This window comes from Haliotis rufescens, unplaced genomic scaffold (assembly GCF_023055435.1).
Source record: "Haliotis rufescens isolate VD_foot unplaced genomic scaffold, xgHalRufe1.0.p SCAF_17, whole genome shotgun sequence".
Lineage (NCBI taxonomy): Eukaryota > Metazoa > Mollusca > Gastropoda > Lepetellida > Haliotidae > Haliotis > Haliotis rufescens.
The window spans coordinates 6,345,575-6,369,888 of record NW_025963857.1 but is presented as its reverse complement, the minus strand read 5'-3'; the positions used below and the strand labels follow the sequence as shown (position 1 = coordinate 6,369,888).

At 39.9% G+C, this 24,314-nt stretch overlaps 1 protein-coding gene across 2 annotated transcripts in view; it reads left to right on the top strand.

Moving 5' to 3' along the window:
- The first annotated feature begins 3,620 nt into the window (after window positions 1-3,620).
- The window catches only part of LOC124140905 (T-box transcription factor TBX20-like), a 30,387-nt gene continuing 9,693 nt past the window's right edge, over window positions 3,621-24,314 (top strand). Inside the window, exons 1-3 of one of the 2 annotated variants that reach the window (XM_046508769.2) lie at window positions 3,621-4,071; window positions 8,500-8,701; window positions 23,979-24,258. In XM_046508769.2, coding sequence (XP_046364725.2) covers window positions 3,681-4,071; window positions 8,500-8,701; window positions 23,979-24,258 — 873 coding nt within the window. In that variant the 5' untranslated portion in view covers window positions 3,621-3,680. The remainder of the gene's footprint in view (window positions 4,072-8,499; window positions 8,702-23,978; window positions 24,259-24,314) is intronic. The other variant, XM_046508837.2, reaches the window with a different exon arrangement.

The following is a 24,314-nucleotide window of genomic DNA, read 5'->3' as shown; positions in this document are numbered from 1 at the left end:
ATATTACATACATTCAGAGTATGCCTATAAATGCCTTGAATGTATGGCTAATACATTATATGATCATATTACGCCCTTTCCGGATAAGAAACAAAGCGCTACTGAGGGTTATGCTTTCAGCACTATTGCAGCAATATCAGGGCAGGGGACACCAGAAATGGGATTCACACATTGTACCAATGAGGGGAATTGAACCCGGCTCTTCGGCGAGCGCTTTAACCACAAGGCTACCCCACCACCCCATTGGTAGAAACTGTTTGATTTGTAATTAGTATTAGACAATATTAAAAGGACATGATGACATGTTGGTTAGGCTTAGGGTGTACACTAATATAAATATCTGGCGCGTGTATGATCACACATACATGTATAACGTCAACGGCAGATAATAACCAGTCTCGCTTATTCACCGAAACAGGTTCCATTGGGCTTAAAAGGCAAAAATAGCGGTGAAAAGTATATGAAAAAAATGCTAAATGTATCGTAGAAAGTTAAACATAAGCAGAATTATAGGATAGCATATTAGAAAATGTTCCCTTATTTACGATCCGTATAACAATATATGGAAAATATAGCATATCAGAAAATATATAAATTCATAATTGTGTATGCTTAGACATCATAAACGCTTTATATTTGAAAACAAAGTGACTCAAAATCGGCGATTTATATGACTTACATGATAATTGTTAAAATTTGATTTGATGCAGCTGCCAAATTTAAAATGTTTCAGAACATATGTCAACTGACACAGAGTATGCCGAGTTACTGCCACTGCCAATCCACAAATTAAACTCACATTTGGAAGAAGAAACTATTTGAAACCATATGAGAAGTATTGATCATACAACTGTGACCTTGTATAATTGGGATAGTACAATATTTCACCATATATGGTAATGTACTATCAAATGTTCAGAATTAAATTTTTCATTTTGAAAATATGTTGGAAGTTTGTTTGTTATACACACTACTACGACGTACGTCTGAATATAGATCTGCATAAACTCCTGTAAAATAAAACCTGCTACTGTTTTTAGCATGAGCGGTCTCACGAGTGGTATAAATATTTTTAAAATATTTATATACAGTGTGCTGTATTCATTAAATTGACCGTATTAGGCCGGTGTTTGATGTATCAGGATTAAGTCAGTGTGTTAGTGTCTACGTCATTGTCCGGCTAATAATTAAAGTTCACGTTTGATTGCTGCAATATCAAAAGGGTTGTTTATCACGCTGACACTAAGCTGTCATTACATAGGTATATTGGTATTTGTAACGGCGTTTCGTTTGAATGTGCATCAGCGGAGATATTTTCAGATTCATGGATTTCAGACCTAATTATTAGATTTAACTTTATATATTCAAGATCCTGATAAATAAAAGCACATGGCATATGCGATAAGAAGGACCATTGTGAACTGGATGCTGATATATGAAGAGTGGACATGTGCCCCGTGTGTGACGATGGTTAGATGAATTTTGAAAGTTTTATGATAGACATATAGAGGACATTTCCAAATCTGACGCATCAGTGACAAAAATGATGTCCGTTTCGATTCCATATTTAGACTTGTTTTCATATGTTCCCGTGTTTTTTCAGGTGACAACTGACTTGCCTTTGCATGTGTTTGTGACGGGTGCCACCGGTGAGGCAGGATTCGCTCACCTTTTCGCGAACACTTATCATCACTTTTTGATGGTGATTCATAAACACATGCTCACACACGTTCGGAATCGAACAATCGGCTCTGCTTTTGGCAGATATTTCTTTGACTATATGGAGAGCGTTTTGTCGCTGTTATTGTATAATTGTACTTTTATTGTACAATTGTATTGTCACCATTGTGAGGGTAACATTTTCATAATATTCTATATCCTAAGTTAGATCACATTAATATCCTGTTTGAATTATCTTCTCACCGAAACACCATGTGCGAGTTATTATTAAGTGCATTTTTTATACATACAAAGTTAAACCACAGTTTTTCAGAACATTTTTATATCGAATATTCAAGATAAAAACTTAGTTATTAATTTGAGTGACGTCAATATGGTGTGAGGCAACTCTGATCGATGGCCGCATCTTAGTGGATGTGTACTACTAGTTGGCGGATAGAACGCGTGTATTTCGAGTTTGCCTTACTCCTAAAAAGTACACGTCAGTATCCTTGCTTTTTAATCAATAACCTGTGACAATGACGGACACACGTTGTGTGTATCATTGTATTTCAACGTTTGAAATACACTACTTTTGTGAACGTGTAAATGGAGACTGAAATATATATAACCTTCCGTTCCTGCTTAGCAATTCGCTACATTCGCAAACATGTAGGGTAAGCGAAGATAGAAATATATTTCCGCGTTGGTAATTACTCATGTCGAGGTTAGTCATTTAGCTACCGTCATGGACAGTGGTGTGGTGCAGGAGCGTGACAATGATATACTTCATCGTTAATTATTACCTTAGTACAAGATTAGATACCTCTGACAAATATTGATTTGACCTATGTATCAATTTTATCAGCTTGATCAGTATCCGTATTTCGAGGCTATCAATAATGAAATAATATATCCGTACAGACATACGGGTAATTAAAAAATGGTTTCTGTTGTTTCATATTGCAAACTATTGTAACCGACGCAAATAAGATAATCTTTGTTAATAGTATTTACCTCTCTCTAATTACATCCAGATGCAATGCATCTTCATTGTGTATGGATCGGATCACGTTACACAAAGGTTGATTTTTATAATGGTATATACCTCAGGGAATGCGGATGGAAGCTGAAAAGGGGTATGGATAAATCTTTAATTGATTCTGAAATGTGTCTCCTCGTTGAAAAATGGCAGGTTTTAGACGCAGAAACTGTCCTGATTATTTGAATCGTCTCGGCAGTATGTCACGTGTCGGATTTAACGCGGGGTAGATGTACTATTACACGATTGCAAGCAACAATGCATGATTGTGTTAATTAAGAAACAAAGGTTTAATCACAATGTGAATATGTAACAATGATATCCTGGGGGTCGGGTAAACCTTACTGGACCGTTTACACTGGAGAAATAAATGGCTGTGATTTATACAGTATTGGCGATACAATATGTGAAATTGACAGATAAAATGAATTTATAGCTAAAATAAAAATTGTATAAAGGACAATAACTAATGATTTTACATTGAAGAAAATTCCTGGAACAAAACTAACCGTTTTTAGAAAATTACATCGAGATGATTGTATTACAATAGCTTTTGTTTGATGATCAATTTGTCTTGATTTCGACGCTCAGCGCGGCCGGGGTTAAGGGAGGGTATTGAATTTTCGCGAACAGATGGAGGGTGGTTTCTGACTAGTGTTGGGAGATCTCACTGATCTGTTTCAAATCAAACAGCCAGTTTTAAAGACCACAAACCTCCCCCTTCTCCTCCCCGGGGTTGCCTGGGGTAGTTACTGCTACACTAAGTGTTGAAAATCTTGCTGTTCTCTCTGCCAATTAATAGCTACCCAATACAACTGTTTGCTTTCAGACCCTCCCTCAAGTGCTTTATGGTTGGCGAAGGGTTCGGCCGGATGGACCAATCACAACAAGGCTTACTTCGGCTGTCGGTGCCATACTTGACAGGGATAACAGTAGGAGATATACATGGTTCGATTTTACAGTTCCGAGTGTATTCCGAATGCCATTGGGAGTGCAAATTTTGGCACCTTCATTACGACCGTTGGACGAATTGTCAGTGTCTTGTCTAAAAGACGATCCTCGCGACCGAACAGCTTGCCTCTTGCGTTGTCAGACACAAGTGTCGTCTGCTAGTCGAAACCCGACTCCTCATGCGACGCAGTCTGATTGTAAAAAGCACGCCTGTTTGAGAATGAGTGTCTCAGAAAATCCACGGACACCTGAAAGTATGGACAGACAGAAAGATGCACTGCCGCATTCTCCCCCAAGTGTTAAACCCCAGCTTTCGTCTAAAGCCACGGCGTTTTCTATAGCTGCTATCATCGGCTCCCAGGAAGCAGACGACACTGATAAAGTTATTCCTGAAAGCAAGGTTCAAATTTCACCATTAGGTACGTTTATTAATTTCACTTTCCGTTCTCTTAAATGATGCGTTACACTCCCTCACAATATTACTACTGTATGCATGCATTAAAACAAACACCAAGAAATGAACTTTACGTGTATATAAAAATAGCGAATGCTGTGATCATCAGTGTGATGCGATCTAGATATATATACATTTGATCCGGCAATGTTTATACTTGCATGGGAGGCGTTAAAGAAGTCATGCATAAATGCAAGAAACTATAATTACAACCATAATATTTATAGCCATAATTCATATATATATAGCTTTGAGACTATATACCAAATAAATGATAATTCGTGTTTCCTCATTTCGTCAAGAAAATATATTCAAATAAAAGTATTGTTTATTTTCTCAGATGTGGATGTTTTCTAGTATTCTGTTATATGAAGACAACGATCTTTTGTTTCCATTTCATGCAATTAGTGCATATTTGTGTGCAGCCCTGTAGAATATTTAAAAATACAACACAAACAAAACAACCACTGTGCATACGATTCATTATATCGTCATCAACATATATATAATTCATGCCAACACTGAATACGCCAAGAATAAATATCAATACAAAATATTAAATACATATTATGTACAGTCCTTTTTTATCCGCTTCATTTTCCAACACAATCCCCACTATAAGTCTACATTTACACAAGGCAATGATTCTCCGAGCACTAGGAATTAGTGTAAAATGAAACGCATTTCCTTGAAGGAAAATATTATGACTGTCTCACTTGCAAAACTTGTCATACGTTGAGTCTGATGATACAGGAGACGGTTTGTTAACCCACCAAAACTGCCAAGCTCCTGTTTCAATTTTGCTCTGATTTTTTTGTCTGTTTTTTGCCTCCGTTTTTCTCTCCTTATCGTATCCTCTGTTGTTTACCGAAGTGTATCGGTCGTAATGGTTGTTTGGCGAATCGTTTGGTATGTTTTTAAAGAAAGCTATGTAATGATATTATCTTTTGAAAATAAAAAAAATAATAGAGCACGAAAAAGGAGATACTTTTAAGTTAAGTAATAATTGTAGAAAGAGCAACCGGTAGTCACGACATCCATACTTTTTTCGCCTGGTCTCATCACTAATTTCGGTGATCCATCCATATAATTTTCACCGCTATTTTGCCTTTTACCCACAATTGAATTTGTTTCGGCAGATAATCGAGACTGGTTATCTTCTGGCGTTGACATTTTATATTTCATTTAATATGCTACATATTCCAAACATGTTTCTAGCGAAATTAAGAAAGAGGATGTATGTGTATAAATTGAAATATGTATGTATTAAGAAATGCATGCGTTATGCCTGACTGATAATGAATTGAGAGGCAATATCAGTGGTTCTGATTCTCTGTTTAATCTAATTCTTTCTAATTTAAAACATGTGCATTATACACCATAACCCTGTCGCCTGTTGCAATACACGCTTCTAGAATGACTACATACTCTTACTATTTTCGGATAAGACATCGTAAAGAGAACATATCCGCTAGTGAGACAATTATTTTCTAATTTCTGATTAAATGAAAATCTACAAATATTCTGTCCAATTGTGCTTCAGCATTTATATCAGTGTCTTAAGTAGATATAGATTATCATTGTAAAAAAGTATCTCCTCCACTATTACATGTGTACATATAATGTGTGATAATAATACTTCATTGACAGTGTTACAAACATTTAAAGCAATATGCTTAACTAGTATTTCCTGTAATACTAATGTGAATGCGGAAGGGTTGGGATTAAGCTTCCTTAAGTCCAGACTGATGTGAGATAAAGTATTTACTCATGGAACCTATTTTAATATTATGAGATCGGTTGTAAACGTGAATAATTTCAAATAATTCTTTTTTATGAAAGTTATAACATGATTTATTCAAGTTATTACTCAGTTATGTACAGTACACCATGATGTTTCCTTCTTGATAATATATCACAGAGTGGTTATAACATTCCAACAAAAGCAAAGACATGATCACAGTCACATTTATTATAAATAATCTTTTTTCAAATCATCCATTGAAACTCTCTTAAACATTCTTCACTAATGCAAATATTTTGTCACAATGTGAATATGATATCATTTGTGTCAGCATCTTAAGATGTCTGTTTTGGATATTCCCTGTCTTCCCAGCCCTCCTCCACCCGAGTACTCCTCATCAACTACAGGAATATAATGTTGAAACACTGTTCACTGTTTCAACTCCAGTGATGCAGTGATTAATACCCACTGTTAACAAATTAGCAAGAGATAAAATAGTCTAACACTGCACCATGACCGGAGTATATGTATCTTATGAAACCCAAGCCTGTCTGGATTACAATTATAGCAAAGCAAGTCTCGCCTCATATGAAATCATCATCAGGAAATTTATTTTAGACGAGAGACTTGTATTGTGTAATAAAAGATTTCATTTCTGCAAAGAATCGTTCACCCCGGGATGGAGATGCTTGGCTAACACGTCTGTGACAAAGACACATATGATACTAGATGAGTCACTCACACATATGGATGAACTTTCAATTGTTCAGAGAGCCATGGATTTGTATTATTCAAAACGTTTTGGAGTGAGTTAAAAATGTCTTGATAGACTGTGTAGAATAAAGTGTAAAGTTATTTGCAAACAGTAACGTTTAAGCATACTTGTGTACATGAGTGTGTATGTGTGTATGCTTGTTTCTGTGTACATGAATGTGTGTCTGTGTTTACAAATGTATGTGTCAACTGGATTATGCGTGTCTATATGTATGAACATTTGTGTGTTTGTGCATACGATTGTGCGTGTCTCTCCTTTTATACGATCGTGTGTATGTGTATATAATTGTATATGTCTCTCTGTGTCTATGTATATGATTGTGTGCATGTCTCTGATAAAGTCACTGTGTTGTCTGTATGTACGTGTGTGTGTGTGTGTGTGTGTGTGTGTGTGTGTGTTTGCATATGTATGTATTGTGTGTTTGTGTGTGTGTGTTTGTTTGTGTCTATGTGTGTCTGTATATACATGTGTGTTTGTGTGTGTGTCTGTATGAACGTGTGTGTATGTACGTGTGTGTGTTTGTGTGTCCGTTTGTCTCTATGCAAATGATTGTCTGTGTATATCTGTGTATACGGTATGTATCTGTGAACACACCCACATATATCTGTGTATATGCTTGTCTCTGTGTATGATTGTGAATGTGTCTTTGTGGAAATGACTGCGTATGTGTCTGTGTATGATTGAATGAGTACGATCGTGTGTATGTGTATATGATTGTCTCTCTCTCTCTCTCTATGTATATGATTGTGTGCATGTCTCTGATAAAGTAACTGTGTTGTCTGTATGTACGTGTGTGTGTGTGTGTGTGTGTGTGTGTGTGTGTGTGTGTGTGTGTGTCTGTGTTTGCATATGTATGTAGTGTGTGTTTGTGTGTGTGGTGTGTATGTACGTGTGTGTTTGTGTGTGTATGTACGTGTGTGTGTGTGTTTGCATATGTATGTAGTGTGTGTTTGTGTGTGTACGTGTGTGTGTGTTTGTGTCTGTGTGTCTGTGTATACGTGTGTGTTTGTGTGTGTGTCTGTATGTACGTGTGTGTTTGTGTGTGTGTGTCTGTATGTATGTGTGTGTGTTTGTGTGTCCTTTTGTCTCTATGTAAATGATTGTCTGTGTGTATCTGTGTATCGGCATGTATCTGTGAACACATCCACACATATCTGCGTATATGCTTTTCTCTGTGTATGATTGTGAATGTGCCTTTGTGTATATGACTGTGTATGTGTCTGTGTATGATTGAGCAGTGAATATGTATGTGATTGTGTATGTTTCTCTGTGCAGTTGATTGTGTATGTTTCTCTGTGCAGATGATTGTGTATGTTTCTCTGTACAGATGATTGTGTATGTTTCTCTGTGTATGATTGTGAATATATCTCTGTCTATATGATTGAGTATGTGTCTATGTGTATACATGTGAATGTATGTATGTATGACTGTGTATGTGTCTGCGCTTATATGATTGTGTGTAGGTGTCTTTGTAAGATTGTGCTTGTGTCTCTGTTATTGATTGTGTATGTGTCTCTGCACGTATGATTGTGTATGTGTCTCTGCACGTATGATTGTGTATGTGTCTCTGCACGTATGATTGTGTATGTGTCTCTGCACGTATGATCGTGTATGTGTCTCTGCACGTATGATTGTGTATGTGTCTCTGCACGTATGATTGTGTATGTGTCTCTGCACGTATGATTGTGAATGTGTCTCTGTCATTGCATATGTGTTTATGCATATATGATTGTCATTGTGTCTCAGTTTATATTATGTATATTTGCATCTGTGCATATATGATTGTGCATGGGTTTCTTTGTACCCGAGAGTGTATGCGTCTCTGTATATATGGTATTCTCTATGTGTATAGCCGCATATATCTCTGTGTCCAGAGCGTCTGGTCGAGCCCAGCGATGGTCCGGTATCTCCTCAGCCAGACATAAAGGTCATCAAAAAGGAGAAGGTTGAGAAGACCACAGTGACCTCTAGCGGTAGCAAGGAACTGGAGAACGTCAACTGTAGGCTGGAGACCAAGGAACTCTGGGACAAGTTCCACGAACTCGGCACGGAGATGATAATAACAAAGAGTGGAAGGTAGGCACTAAATAAACATATTGTCTCTGAATGGTATGACAGACGAGGTAGGCACTAGACTAACACCTTGTCTCTGAATGGTATGACAGACGAGGTAGGCACTAGACTAACACCTTGTCTCTGAATGGTATGACAGACGAGGTAGGCACTAGACTAACATCTTGTCTCTGAATGGTATGACAGACGAGGTAGGCACTAGACTAACATCTTGTCTCTGAATGGTATGACAGACGAGGTAGGCACTAGACTAACATCTTGTCTCTGAATGGTATGACAGACGAGGTAGGCACTAGACTAACATCTTGTCTCTGAATGGTATGACAGACGAGGTAGGCACTAGACTAACATCTTGTCTCTGAAATGGCATGACAGACTAAGTTGGCACGTGCGCAAACTGTTCTGCAGTCACTAATCATGAGTAGTCAACTACACATGCATACAAACACGAGCAGATACTTTACAGTCATAATGAGACTGCTGTTTGCTTAAACCATTTTTTAGAGAAAGAGTGAGTGAGTGAGTGAGTGAGTGAGTGAGTGAGTTGGGGTTCATATTCCAACCATACCACGGTGGACACAAAGACGCATCAGCAGAAAGAAACCAATGTAAAGAAATTTTGAACATTGATATTCAGTGTTGCATATATTCAGGAGTGTGAAACGTAAATATATTACGACTTAATGAGTTCACAAAATAGACAATTCAAAGAAATATATTTATGGAGATACAATTTCGGATAAAAGCGACAAAGCTCTGTATATATCCAAGAAAATGTATTTCATATTGTTTTTCAACCAATGAGAATGAAAGAAAATCCTTTGTCGTAGACAATATCTAACATTAACGTCCAAAGAATAATATTTTTTTCATTTTACTTCAACACCTATTCTACCGATCATAAAAGTCGCCTGTATTTCTGAGCACTGGTTCATTGTTGACTATGGGGGACACCTCAATCCTCTTGCCTCGCAGAAGGACTCACAGTGTCAGTGCGTGAATGGCATATTAATCTCCTTTGAACAAGATCACAGTTGCAAACTGAGAAAATATGATCATTAAATGAGATATTTAGTTAACAAGACACAGATTGTCACACGTCAAGATGCCTCCTTACTGTTAACTAACGTAAAACTCACACATAACCTCTCAACGACTTTTTGTCAGTTATATCTTCGCTGGACAATACCCAACAACACGAACAATATGTAAACCATGTCTATCCCGACTGTAAACCCAAGCATCAACGACACCGTGAAAGCGGTAATCCCACGAGACAATAGCGAAGGCGTTGTCACGGTATTGTTTCCTCCAAGTGTGGGTTAACAGAACGTTTAGCCCTCTCTGAATGTATCCTGTGTTTGAATCCTCACATTAAACTCTCGGATGACCAATAAATTATGGCGGTGCTTGAGGTGATCTGGTGCATTTATACAGACAAGATATTTCCTCTGAATCCTTATAAAGGGATGAGATTTTGGAGAATCTGGCATCGCCAATTTGCGCCATTCTAAGTTTCACAGAGCTTGGGTTAACTGGCGGTGGGACATTTACACTCGTATCTGACTTTAAGGGTGAAACATCATAGTTTAATTGACCATTTTATTGTGAAGTGTTTACTGAAGAACAGTCGAGTATCCTTGAACAGGGCACATCATCGCCTTTTGTGTTAAACAGAAATCCGAACTTTTTCACCCTCGTAATCTCTCTACGACATCTTTTATTTAATGCTGACAGATTATGGGATAGTTAAATTGGGAAATACAATATGGCGTGTTTATCTTAGGAAGTGTACTTGTTACCGATGAATGGTCACCGAGACGTATGTGATGGCCTGTTTGAGGCGCTGGTCATTTAATGCCCTGGCAGTAAATCAGCTGACCACCGCTCTTCAAGAAGTAGCCATCTTTATTTGGGTGATTTTGGATTAATCCCTTATGGCCCTCCCAGAGAGTCTTCAGTCAGCAGTATATGCGTGTGTCGATATGTTGGCTTTTTTAGAGGGTTTACAGATAAAGGGAATGGTAAACAATAAGTAGGGTGGTCGTGAGGAGTGAGGGAAGGAAATACTTGGGGTGGGTATAGAGGGACAGAAGGAGAAATAATTCAGGCGAGAAACGAAGTTGGGGAAAAAGGTAGAACACGGTGAAAGGGTGCGGGGTGGAGAGTAGATGAAGAGGCAGACGTATGGAGAGAGAGAGAGAGAGAGAGAGAGAGAGAGAGAGAGGGAGAGTGTGTGTGTGTGTGTGTGTGTCTGTTTGGGCAGATAATTGAAACTGGCTTTGTCGTTTTCAAATGAATTATGTAGAATACATGAACGTATAGCAGAATATATAAATATATACTTACTGAGTGAGCAATTATTGCTTGACGCTGCATCAGCAAGAGAGATGCACGGGTCTGTGAGATATTTAAGATTAAATTAATATTACAAATAAATATAGTTGGTCACTTATGCGTATTTGCAATAATGAGATAGTGTATTGACTTATACACAGCATATTGAAAAGCGACGAGAGAAACAAAATCTCTCTCGGGAGATGAAAATCAGCATATTTATATCAGCTGTAGGAAACAGCAGCCCATTATGTTCCACTCCGTCTCAACTAACCAGTTGTGTGCCAATAAAAAAGTTTATTTTCCCTGACTTATATATAAACTCTCGTCTCGACACAGTAACAAAGACACAATGGTGCAGTAAACAGAAACGTTATGTACAGTCATATCAGCCAGGGAATATTTGACACGACGAGTACAGTGGATCCCTGTACAGCCCTTCCACTTACAAGCAAAAACTTGCCTCTAGACAAATTGATGTCCTAATCTATATCGGCTTGATAATATTACGAGAAAGGCTGGCGACTTGAACGTCATTATGGACACCCCAACACGTCTTTCATGCCATGTTAGAATTTCCCCGCAATGTGGGTGCTATCAAATAGTGTGATATTACCGAAGCTAAATAAACACAGAATCTATGGAATTTTGATGACGAAATAATGCGGAATATTAACAGTTTAATTACGTTTGTAAACAAATTACCACGCGCAGCGTTTGTATATTTATTCGCACACCGCGTTATCGAATCGACCATCAAGTGGCTGGCCCGCTGAGCATCTAACCAGGAAATGATAGCCCATGCACAATGAGAAGCAGGGTACCCTAGGGACAACACTTACTGACTTTCGATCTAATGACTGAATTAGCTCTTGAGCTGAACAAATTGAAACAATCGTCCACTTGACGAAGTCTGTTCAGCCGATGCCAGGCGAGGACGGTGCATGAAGACAATAAATGCCCCAAGCTGCTGGGGTCGGACATATTTAACCGGACTTTCCCTCCCGGCGATCTGGAGGGAGGGGAGCGTTTTGGGGTCGGGGTTTTGTCCCCTGGGGTCATTGACAATAGGTTAAGGGGTGTCTGTCTAACTAGCCCCTGTTAACGACTATTTTCTCACTCTAACCCTGCTTTGTCCAGGGTGACAGGTAATTTTCCTGATGGTCTGACTTGGTGGTGGGAGAGTGACACACATTGACGTGTGTTGGGTGCCACTGATGACGTGTGTTGGTCTAAGCTCCCAGCAGGGACGTCATTTGGATGTAAGCTTTCAAAACAAACACCAATTTTCACCCCGGTTACACGACAGAGCAAGCGACGGACGGTTTCACAGCGCGTTAGTATCTGAAACGTGTGAAGAGAAAACAAACTGAAAATGAAACCATTGAACAAATAGATAGCGTGTGCGACCCCATGCGTCGTCCAACGTCCCGAACCCTTTGTGGCAACGTCATCAACGGTAACAAATGAACGGAGTTAAAAAGGTAATTAACCCAAGCAATGGTCGGGGATTAGACAGTTGGCGAAAGACTGTTTAGGCTTGAACGAGGGTCGGAATCATGGGGTGTTGTATAATAGCAGTGGTGGTAACGCCAGCATCATCGTACTTGTGATAAATGCGCTTGCGAGATATCGGGCGTCTTAAGGACTTTTAACACGTGAAACATAAACAAATCTCTTAAGTTAATTCCAAGATGGTACATGTTGCCTAAAGCAAGGCCGAGGCGAGGCCCATTAGTTTAGAAGTGTGATCGAGAAGGTATTGCAATAGACGTGTAATTTTCTTGAGATCTGGCGCGAAGAAGGCGCGGATTTGATAGCACTAACTATAGCTTTCACCAGCGCTGATTTAAAAATTGCGAGTTTCTGCTCATTTTAATCCATTAGTCGTCACGAGAATTGCGTTAAATGATATGTAAATTTCAGTGAATAACAGCCCTCGATAGTCATTAGGTTGTCGTGCAGGGGCAACGTCTGACTACAACAGGAACTCTGCCTTTCTCACATGTCCTTAAGTCTTTGACCATAATAATATTAATAACTGATGATAATACACCGCTTTTAATTAGAAATGAAACAATGGCTCGGTTAAAGCGTGGTCGGAAAATAGCCACTCGTGGAAGAGGTTAGTGAAGTGTGATATGGCATTACGTGCACTGAAAACAAGACGAACTACAATTAAAATTCATTTGAAAAAATAACACCCAATTTTGTCCTTTTCGATTTGAACAAAAAGTTTCAAGTTGATTACTCATTTCATCGATTGGAGAGGTTGATTTCAGCTTCGTTTTGCTCAATTACACCGTGTCTTTCCATTTTTTCCATTGTTTGAATTTTCTTAACGGACTTCGAGTTCACACGTTTAATGCCTGTAAAAATGTTTTAAACCACAGTTAAACGACATGAGAAGTTTAAAGGGAGCATCTGGAGAGCAAGATTGTTTCCGGTAACTCAAAACTCTTTGTTAAATTCTTCACTGCATTTTATTTCCGCCCTCAAATAGTTACTAGGTTAAAATCATCTGAGAATTACGTGTAAAATACCATGAAACCCCGCTATTCCGGATTCTGTTAATTCCGAAACTCCACTTTCTGTTTGGATTGTCTAAATATGTACAAAGCACATTATTCAGTACCCGTAATTCGTTAAATAGGAAATTTGCAATGGGGGATGGTTTCACGACGCTGAAGAGATTAACGGGTTTCATTGTCTGGATTAACGGATTTCATTGTCCGGATTAACGAGGTGTCACTGTGTAGGAAATAATCGGGATGAAAGTTACTAAAGTGTATGTATTTGTTAAACAACTACTTAAATATTAGAAAGTAAAGTTATTAATGTGAACTCACTCAACAATTGTCACCAAGTTCTGTCGAACATCGTGCTTGACCGCTTCAGACCACTAACATATTTGTATTTATTAACAAATATATTAATTAACTAACATAGTCTATTAACTCTTTTGTTACACAATACGTTTTCTCCTCTAATTTGTTTCCCGATGCTGATGGAATAGAGCTGAATCCACTTGGTCTTTTTTATAATCTAGATCTGGTTTTGTTTTCATACAGTATATATATATATTCCACAGTCATGGCGCAGGACTAGCTATTTTGCAACGATGCTATGTAATCCACACGTTTTAATTTGTTCTTTTGCCGGATCCTTTCACTCTGTTGTTTGATCGGAACATTATTGAAACAGGAATAGTCATATTAAATCTTCAAAGGGTCAGTTAAGTTTTATATCTTGTTTGAAAGGCAATTATTTGCATCCTGAAATAAAAAGAAACTTTAACGAATGTCCGCATGTTAGCCTTTGTGCAAGTTCATGATAGTAGGGTAGGCTATCCCGGCTTGGATGACAATTACCCTGTTTATCAAAAAGGATGCGGGGTAAAAGGAGCCAGGACAATCTTAATGTGAAGAGTCACACAACATTATCTCCAGCCCACGAGGAGACAACAGGGACATTATCATGTTTTCCTGAAGACTCGCTTCATTAGGTGACGAATCTATGTTTTCCCATAGACAATCAGTCGTAGGTTATCACTATCTGTATTTCTTTCAAACCCACGTCCGAGAGTAGTTAACAGCCTTCGTTAAATTCCCGTGAAGTCGTAAAGAGGCGTCATCCAGGAGAGCAGACGACAACTAGTCGCCATTTTGTCACCTAAGTGGAAGCACGCGCGTTTGAGCATGCGTGGCAAGGAATTAGCATGTGTAAACCAAACAGGCCTCGAAGATGACCTGCCCTGTCATTAATTAACAACCAAATCTTGGGTCGTTAACGAAGAAGAAGGGGTAGATCCTCGGCCATAATGCCTCAAGATGGCGCCATGGTTTGGACTTCAGAAGGGGTCATGAAGCCATAACTCACCCTCTGGGCAATGTGTTTGGGATGTGGGCTAGAGGTTCCCTAGGGGAGAAGAGGCAGGGAAAGGCCACCACCGGGTCCATTTAGCCCACCATTACAGCAAGACGTCTTTAATCTGAGGAGGATAGCAAGGAGTAATTGTTTGACGCCATTTAATTAAAAGGTATCAGAATTCAGAGAGTTGTGGGAAGAGTCGTGGTATAGACTAGGGCATCTTAGGAGGAAAGGTTAAAACTGGGATGAGGGTTGAGTAGAGACTGGGGGCCATCCCAGATATACTTAATCTGCTGGAGGGACAATCTAACATAACGTATGTCTGTAGGTTCAAGCTTACGTTCCTGTTCTACATAGATTGAGACAGTGCGACAATGGAGTTGGTTAAGAGTCGTTTGCAATATATGGTCTATATTAATCGGCAAAAACACTTTGTGCCCTGCTATATACACACTCACATAACTGTGTGACATGAATGCCTTTCTCTCTATTTAAATCTGACACATTACCTGGTTCATCTGCGACAATTTATTTTAACATTAATTATCTTTCACTAAAAGAGGAACTAAACTTAGTCCATTTTTATAAAAAATAATTCAAAACCCACATTGACTTAAACTCAAATTATATTATGCATACTACTCAAAAGAAGTTAAAGAACACGCGATTCTGTCATATTACTATAATTGATCTATCATGGCATCAGAGGTGAGGTGAAATGGGGTTTAACGTCGCGTCCAAGATTATTGCACTTATATAGCGACGTGCATGCACGTGTGTGTGTTTGTGTGGCCGCTTGTACTAGTCCGTACTGATGCCGATTTATAGTGCTAGCTCACTGAGATACCATGCCGCAGTTTAACATGAATACCCCACTCAGACACAGTATACTGACTCCGAGCCGACCAGTCCTTGTTTTAGCCCCTTAATGCCGAGCGCCAGACAGGGTAACAACAAGTACCATCTTTTAACGTCTTTTGGTATGACGCGGCTGGGGATCGAACCCCGGACCTACCGCTCTCCGGGCGGACGCTCTACCACTAGACCACGGAGGCGGTCCATTGCATCAGAGATAAACTATCGTAATATGAACGAATCTGTTGTTCTTTAACTTCTTTTGAGTATTGCAGATTAACTATAGTTATATGAACGAATTGGGTGTTCTTTAACTTCTTTTTAGTAGTATATATCAATCGCAGAGTTGATGATGACCCTTGCTACGGTGTCACTCAGTACAATATCAAGACCCATACAGGATTTCTTCAACGGACGGCCGTGAAATCTCTCAGTGACTCTAAGTAAAGATTCCTTTTTGTGTAATGCTGTTGAAATACACATATCCAGTACAGACATTAACTTTAGACTGGTGAAGTTCCCCTGGAGAGAGAGAGAGAGAGAGAGAAAGAGAGGGAGAGAGAGAGAGGGAGAGAGAGAGAGAGAGAGAGAGAGAGAGAGAGAGAGAGAGAGCGAGAGAGAGAGAGAGAGAGAGAGAGATACGGGCCGAGGCTAGGACCTTGCCGTACCCCTGATGGCGGGAGAGAGGTCCGACGCTATCTTATCTTCCAGGCTATACACTTTCACCACATGGTAACCCTAACGACATATCCTATGATTGTATACACAAGTGAAATGTTCCATGTCAGATCATCGTATTAAAGTGTCGACTGTGCAGCCTAACCCCACCCCAAGTCCCCCTCCCCTCTGTCTGACATCGACATGCATTAACCGCCTCGTTGCTATACTAATTTGATTGTCGTAGACACTAAACAGCACCTTGTCGAGTAAATATAGTTTCCATTTTCCTCGGTGAACGAGTGTAGGGAATATAGAGGCATGTTCATATTCATGGCAATGAATGCTGTAGAACGATTAAAAATTGAAACTGTTTATCGAAACTGGAACGGTTAGAAGGGAACAGATTAAATATCTGGAACCACGTGTATTGTTTTTTCGCCTCTATTAGAGCGATTACATTTTCCGGTAGTGTGCATCGTTGTATTTTGAACACTTTTCTGTGGCTCAGTCTGAGGTAGCGCTTTGAACGGTATTCAGCTGCAGCACAACGTGTCAGCTTGGTGTGAGAGGAAAGCCCAAGTGATGCTTGGATTCGAACACACGATCGTACAATAACCCAAGGGACGTAACTGTGCACAGCGAATTGTTTCGCCTTAGACGACTGGGCAACCCCTGTCACGGGAGACACAGATCTTTGGCTTATGTGAAACTTTCTAGACAAGACGATGATTTACGAATCCACCACTTGATTGCCCCCTCTAAACCCACCACTTGATTCTACCCTCTAACACCACCACTTGATTCCACCCTCTAACACCACCACTTGATTCTACCCTCTAACACCACGTGATTCCACCCTCTAACACCACAACTTGATTCTACCCTCTAACACCACCACTTGATTGCCCCCTCTAACACCACCACGTGATTCCACCCTCTAACACCACGTGATTCCACCCTCTAACACCACCACTTGATTCTACCCTCTAACACCACGTGATTCCACCCTCTAACACCACCACGTGATTCCACCCTCTAACACCACCACGTGATTCTACCCTCTAACACCGTGATTCCACCCTCTAACACCACGTGATTCCACCCTCTAACACCACCACTTGATTCTACCCTCTAACACCGTGATTCTACCCTCTAACACCACGTGATTCCACCCTCTAACACCACCACTTGATTCTACCCTCTAACACCACCATGTGATTCAACCCTCTAACACCACCACTTTATTCTACCCTCTAACACCGTGATTCCACCCTCTAACACCACCATGTGATTCCACCCTCTAACACCACCACGTGATTCTACCCTCTAACACCACCACGTGATTTCATCCCTAAGCACCACCATGTGATTCCACCCTCTAACACCACAACGTGATTCCACCCTCTAACACCACCACGTGATTCCACCCCTAACACCAGCACGTGATTCCACCATCATGTTCGAACCTCCCCCCCAAAAAAAACAAAACAAAACAAAAACAACCGCACGGTGCCTTTCCCCAAACCTCCATCAAGGTCGGACCACACCCTCCTACAGCCTCACGATGCCCCCCCCCCCCCCCCCCCCCCCACACACACACACACACACACCCCCTCCCCCAACCTCCATCAAGGATAACCTCACACACAGGGTGATCCGATCAACATCATCCCAGTCCCTGTCTGAACAAATCCAATGTCCAAAGCGTCGCTCTAACCATCACCCATTCCTTTTCAGTTTACACATCGAGCACTTCTCCCCCACCCCTGCTTTCATCTCCTATCACGACCCATGTTTAGTGAGAGTGATATGCCGTGTATGTAATGACAGCATCGACTGAGTGTAGACAGGATGTTTGGCTGTCAGGCAGTTTGAGGTTATCTGTTTATGAAGAGCTCAATGTACCGATAAGGTTAACATCATTTAGACAGCTTTTTAACGATAGATATAAACATAAACAGACAACATTTAAGAAGTACGATGACAACTTCTTGATTTCACAAGCGAAGAATGATTAGTCCAGAAAATGAGGGAATATGTCAGGAATTTATTAGATTCTTTTTCAAATATACGACCACTAGTTTGTTTATGCATACGTTAATATCTACATACCAAATCATGATCTTTTAACAGGCAGCCCGGTTGTACACTCTCGCATCCGATTCAGCCAAGACGATAGCTGTGGTCGTTTTGTCTTCAACACACTGAATATTCGCATATGTAATTTGATAATCCAGGCGATGTTATCAAATTTTAATCTTCGACCTGCCAAACCATATACACATCCAAGATAACATTATTCCACGACGAGAGGGTGATAATAGTAGTGTAGCGTGTTTTCAATGAGCTGATACATAGTTTCAATTTCTAATTTAATTTTAAAGATACAGTATAAATTCACCAAGAGGAAAGATTTAGCGGGTGGGGTCCCAAGGGTCAGCGCCATGTTAGATGGATGATGTCGTTCTCGGGGTCTGGGGCGGGGGAAGGCGTTTATCAGAGACCTTATACCCCCCAGAACAGACAGCAGCCTGCCCAGGGACAGGTGAGGGGGAATTCGATCTACCCCCGGGCTTATGTGAACCATACCTTAGCGCTGGGGCCCGGTTTACCTGAGATTATCCAATGTGCGAACCCTGATCCTATGTCAAATCTTTTCCCTTATATTAACGGGTAGAGTCAAAGACGGCACTCGATGCTTGCAAACTGGCTGGCTTTGCGCGGTGTGTTATTATCAAATACGTGTTATTTAAGTGATATTAGACTCGAGCACAAGGTGAAATAAGCATACGCACCTCTTCTACCTGGTAAACTTGCATTTAACCCTGGCTGACAATTAAGCACCAACCGTGGTTCTTGCACCTGTGAAGACCGGCCGGAAAATTGCTCAGTTTTGAAGTTGGTTGAAGGCTTAGATTGGGCAAATAATGATATGTTTCAACATCTACACCTTGAAATTCGACCTCCGACTAATTTTTACCCGTCGAAGCGGTGCAAAAAATACGAGCGTCATTAGACAGTGGTAGACCGTAAATCTTCAGGCTTGAAAGCCAGCCTACACGCAAGGCCAGTATACGATCCTTGTGAACGGACAGGGTTTCAAAAGCCACCCTTGCCTAACCCTACTTTCCACGGATGGGGCTGCGCGGAGTCGAGGCTATTAATCTTAGTTTATTACGCTTCTCGTTGACGACTTGCGACGAGCCAGCAGCGTGGTTGGGAGCGAGCCGAGCCAATGATTCCGCAATTAAAGTTTAATTTTCAGATGATTACAGTAAATAATTGGAAGACGCATATCTGCGGGTATTAGACGTATAGTATTACATCAGTGATTCCTGTAAAAATCGCGATAGTTCTACCGTTTCTTTTTATGTTTCCTGCTCAATTTTGTTTTCAATACGGGTAGGCTGCTGCACCGAAACAACCTCTGGTAATTTTCTATTGATCCTGGCCGAGTAAGTAGATCGACGGCTTTATTTTCTTCATGGTGAACATTAGCGAACTCTGAACGACGTGATTCCGCGAACTGTATAAAACAGGGGTCAAGTCTCGTCAATTTCAAATCGGGGAGTCGTAGTTATCACGTGACCGGGTACTTGATTGTAATAGGAGAGTGTCTATTAAAGCATCATCATTGATGTCAAGAAGAGGACTGATACAGGGTGACCAGATCTGCGTGCTGCTATTGTGAGACACGCACGTGAATAGTTGTAGAAGTCGTTATAGCAGAACAGGTTACATCACGGCTTACGATGTCGCATCTCAGTACTTTAATACGGGGACGAGTTTCCGCCAAGCTGATTCATGTGCGGTTAACATGCTTAAAGGGAATAAATCTACCATCGGCTTGTTCACCAGCTGCGTAGACAAAAAGGGAAAGAGCTAATTTCAGACTATTACATTATATCATCTTTGGAATAATTGCAATAAACTGCGGGTAAAAGAAAATATAAACCCATGTTTAATGGTGGGTTAAAAAGGTTTTAAACAAGAAATGGATGTTCGATGGTGATGTATTTGACACGGGTGTCATTGTCATGTTTGAAGAGTTTCAGCGACTGTTGTCAGCCTAAAAACGTTTTGATAACATTTGATTTTTTTTTGTCAAATCAATTTTTCAAGTGTATACTTTCATTTACGATGCAGTTTATATCTTTCATATTTAGAGAAATGCCGCTTTTGGTAATATTCCAGCTATATCACGGATGGGCACACGAACAATGGGCTTCATATTTACCTATGTGGGTATTTCAAACAGGTTTACAGGTGACTCGCCGCTAATATCCACCCCCCACCCCTACTCCATCCCCTCTCTCCCACCTCCCAGCCCCTCTCCCAGCCCCTTCAACGTGGCGACGAATATTCTTTGAGCATTTTTTTCTATATAAATGTGCTTTTTACAATAAAGTACTCTGGAGACATATTTTATGTTTAGTTTTTAGAAATATGATTTTGTTGTATAGAATCTTTAAAACGTTAATCTAAACAACAAAAAACCGACAGTTGATTAAAACGTGAAATAAGCAGATCTAACTAACGGAGTTTCCACTTTCTCACTGAGGCACAAGAGATAGTATAGTTTGCGATTATTGGGTTTTCCGGCACAGGAAGCTGATGGTATAAATCTCTCTGTCAGTTTTCGTCGAAATAGCATCGTACCTCATAGGCCGCATAGTCATAGGGTCGCATTTGGAAGTCGCTGGCAAACAAACCGATAATGGATGTATTATCCGGAGAATATAGAATTTTATCAGCAATCTTATATCAATTTGAGGGTCGCGTCTTTGTCGAGTGTAAAAATCAATATCAAAGTGTAAATTGCTGTGCCTACTTGTGCCATCGTCCCTCCCGGACCGTCCAACACGGCTGCCCTGATGGGGCCACGTCTCCATGACGACTTCGCCGACCGTTCTCCTTTGGAAGGCTGTTGATGTTGGTGTGTAATCGTACTTTTATCACTCTCATTCGTTATCCTTTTATTATGATATGACAAAGACCATTATGATTTCACCGGTCCGGCATGGCTGTAACGCGCGCTGCTGCCCTTTCCATTGCCATAAATTGACTACAACTGAATTAAAATCAGAACTTGCCGCCCAAGGCTCGCTTATCACCACATCGCTGACGAGGATCAATCTAAAATGCGGAATTTGTTCCGTCAACACGGAAACGAACAAGGATGCTTCAAACGCCAAAGATGTAATGACCGAAAGATGTGCAGATTACAGGCAGAATAGATCGATTTCAAACCTCATTTGCCGTCAGTTGTCGGCGAACTTCCCAGTGTGTTTCTGCATGAACTTCCCTAACTTCACGTACCGAGATAGAGTGGTATAGTTCAGAAGGAGATACTCCTCTCTCGACGTAGACTTCACGACTTGTCGGAACAACCGATATTCAATATTACTTCCACTTCTTAACCACTCTTAGTAACGTTATAACATGTAGACATAAGAAATAAATAAAGACATTTTTTAATAAAAACAAACAAGCATAAACCGTTTTATAACTATTCAAAAATATGGAATTCATATTTTCTTTTATCAACATCAAATGGTTGGTTGTTGTCTAGACAAAGTAACTGTCATCTTCATAAAGCACATATTGCATAAGAGGATGATATGTTAAAATAAATTTTAAAATATAATAAATTTCGTTTAAAATCTATTTTCTTAGTCGACATAGATTGACCTGCCTTCCTGCCTTCCCATAGTCACAATCTGTCAATGAAATATAAATTAGGCAACGAAAGGAAGAAACTATATAACAAACATATTTAGACATTTGAGAATTATTAAATAAAAATTTCGCCGTATTTTGAACATAATCGATTTACACATATAGGAGATCATTTCGACTTTTTATGCGTTCGGGTTTTACTCAACCGTCCAAAAGCGGCCATAATCCAAAGAGCGTTTCCTCCTATATCCACGGGGCACGTCGTTTCGGTAGGATAAATCTACTGAGAGTTGTATATTGTTTTAATTCGCTTGATGGTTTTGAAATACATTTCTCAATGCAGCGACAGGCGGTAAATAAAGCTATGATATAATGTATCTCTAAAACATCACATTTCACAGCGGGTAGTGATATCTGTTATGTATCGCCTTATGGACTTTTAGCCACACTTTGTCTGCGAGCTGATCTTTGATTACTTGATTTAGATCTGCTAAGTGCATTGAGAAATATGTATCATCCATTCTGGGAAGTTTTGCCCTGCGGGGCGGTAGATCTCGGCGTCAACGTGCTAGATGATTTAGTCTATCAAACACATTGTTTATCTGGGAAGAGGGTGGAACGAAATCTATGAAGGGAGGAGAGGGCTTGGGGAGTTCTGTCTTAACCCCTTCCACTGTTTACGGGTTCGCCTTGTGGCAAGATACTCGGAATTATTTATTGGGTTTTTGATATCGTAATATGAACTTGATTTTCCATCTCTGCGTGATTATTTCAGGATTTCTTTTCGCAGTAAACGCTGAGTGCAACATTTTGATTGATAGAAGATTGCGGATATATGCTGTTCAGATTTTTCTGACGTTTTCAAGGATTTTTTGTTGCAAACTGATTTATCTGTATGACAAGGAAAGGATATTTAAGTATGATTCAGAGAATAATTTGACAATACGAACTTGGTAAAGGTGAAAAATGCTGGAAAATCACAGTGGTATTATCTCCTTGAAGGCGTTTCGAGAATCGATGGTACATTATTAGTGAAACTACTACAGTATATTTAACACTAGATATAAACCAGAAATGAAAAATGGAATGTACAAATACCATGCAATTATAGAAAGCATTTTATGAAAATTCTGGAATAAATACATTTCAAAGATAATTTGTAGCTTTCAGGGTTTTGGTCTCAGACAATACTAACTCAATTCAGAGAAATCAATCAATGGATGCCGTGTCATCGTTATTATTGGAATAATCAGTGAGCAAGTGTTCATGATTGATAAAGAATCGAAAATGTGTGTATAAGTATATATGTACCGACACAACTATTATATACAACGAATATTACATTTTCTGAAAAAATCAACGAGTGTTTGATAAAAAAATGTTTGTCGGAACGAATAGAACTTCACTAAGTATTTGAATAGTCTTATCATATACTAGTATATTAAACCATTTACCAAAATGCGTTTCTGTATTAACGCGTCTAGTGCACAGCAAGTGTTACCCACTGAACGTGGATTGCGTCACGTGGTCATTATTCTGTGTATCATATTTATTATCATTATTGCAATTATAAAGTACTATTTTGTTTTATTTTATGCATGATGCCTCCACCGTGTGTACCCAGCCCTCAGTGGGTGTATATGAATAACGAAGTGGAAGGGGGAAGGGGGATATAGGAATGGTTGATGTCCGCACGTCCGTCCGTCACGTTTCCTTTAAGGAGCAGAACCTAAAAACCATGAGATATATCTTAACCAAACTTGGCATATAGGTAGGACTAGTGGTGAACTGAACTGACTTAGACTGGAAATGGCTGTAGGCGAAGGATATGAGTATTTCACGGTTGTCTTATTGTAAATGGTTCTTTTATCCGTTCCAGACGTATGTTTCCGACGTTGAGGGTGTCGTTCACGGGGCTGGAGCCCGACACCAAGTACATCGTGTTGATGGACATCATCCCTGTGGACAACAAGCGCTACCGATACGCCTATCACCGGTCATCGTGGCTAGTGGCGGGGAAAGCTGACCCCCCTCTTCCCACCAGATTTCACGTGCATCCCGACTCCCCCTTTACAGGAGACCAGCTTCAGAAGCAGACAGTCTCGTTTGAAAAGCTGAAACTGACCAATAACATGTTGGACAAAAATGGACATGTAGGTGTAAGCGTGTTTTAAACTAATCTATTTGTTGTTTGTGATTTTATGTTCAACATACT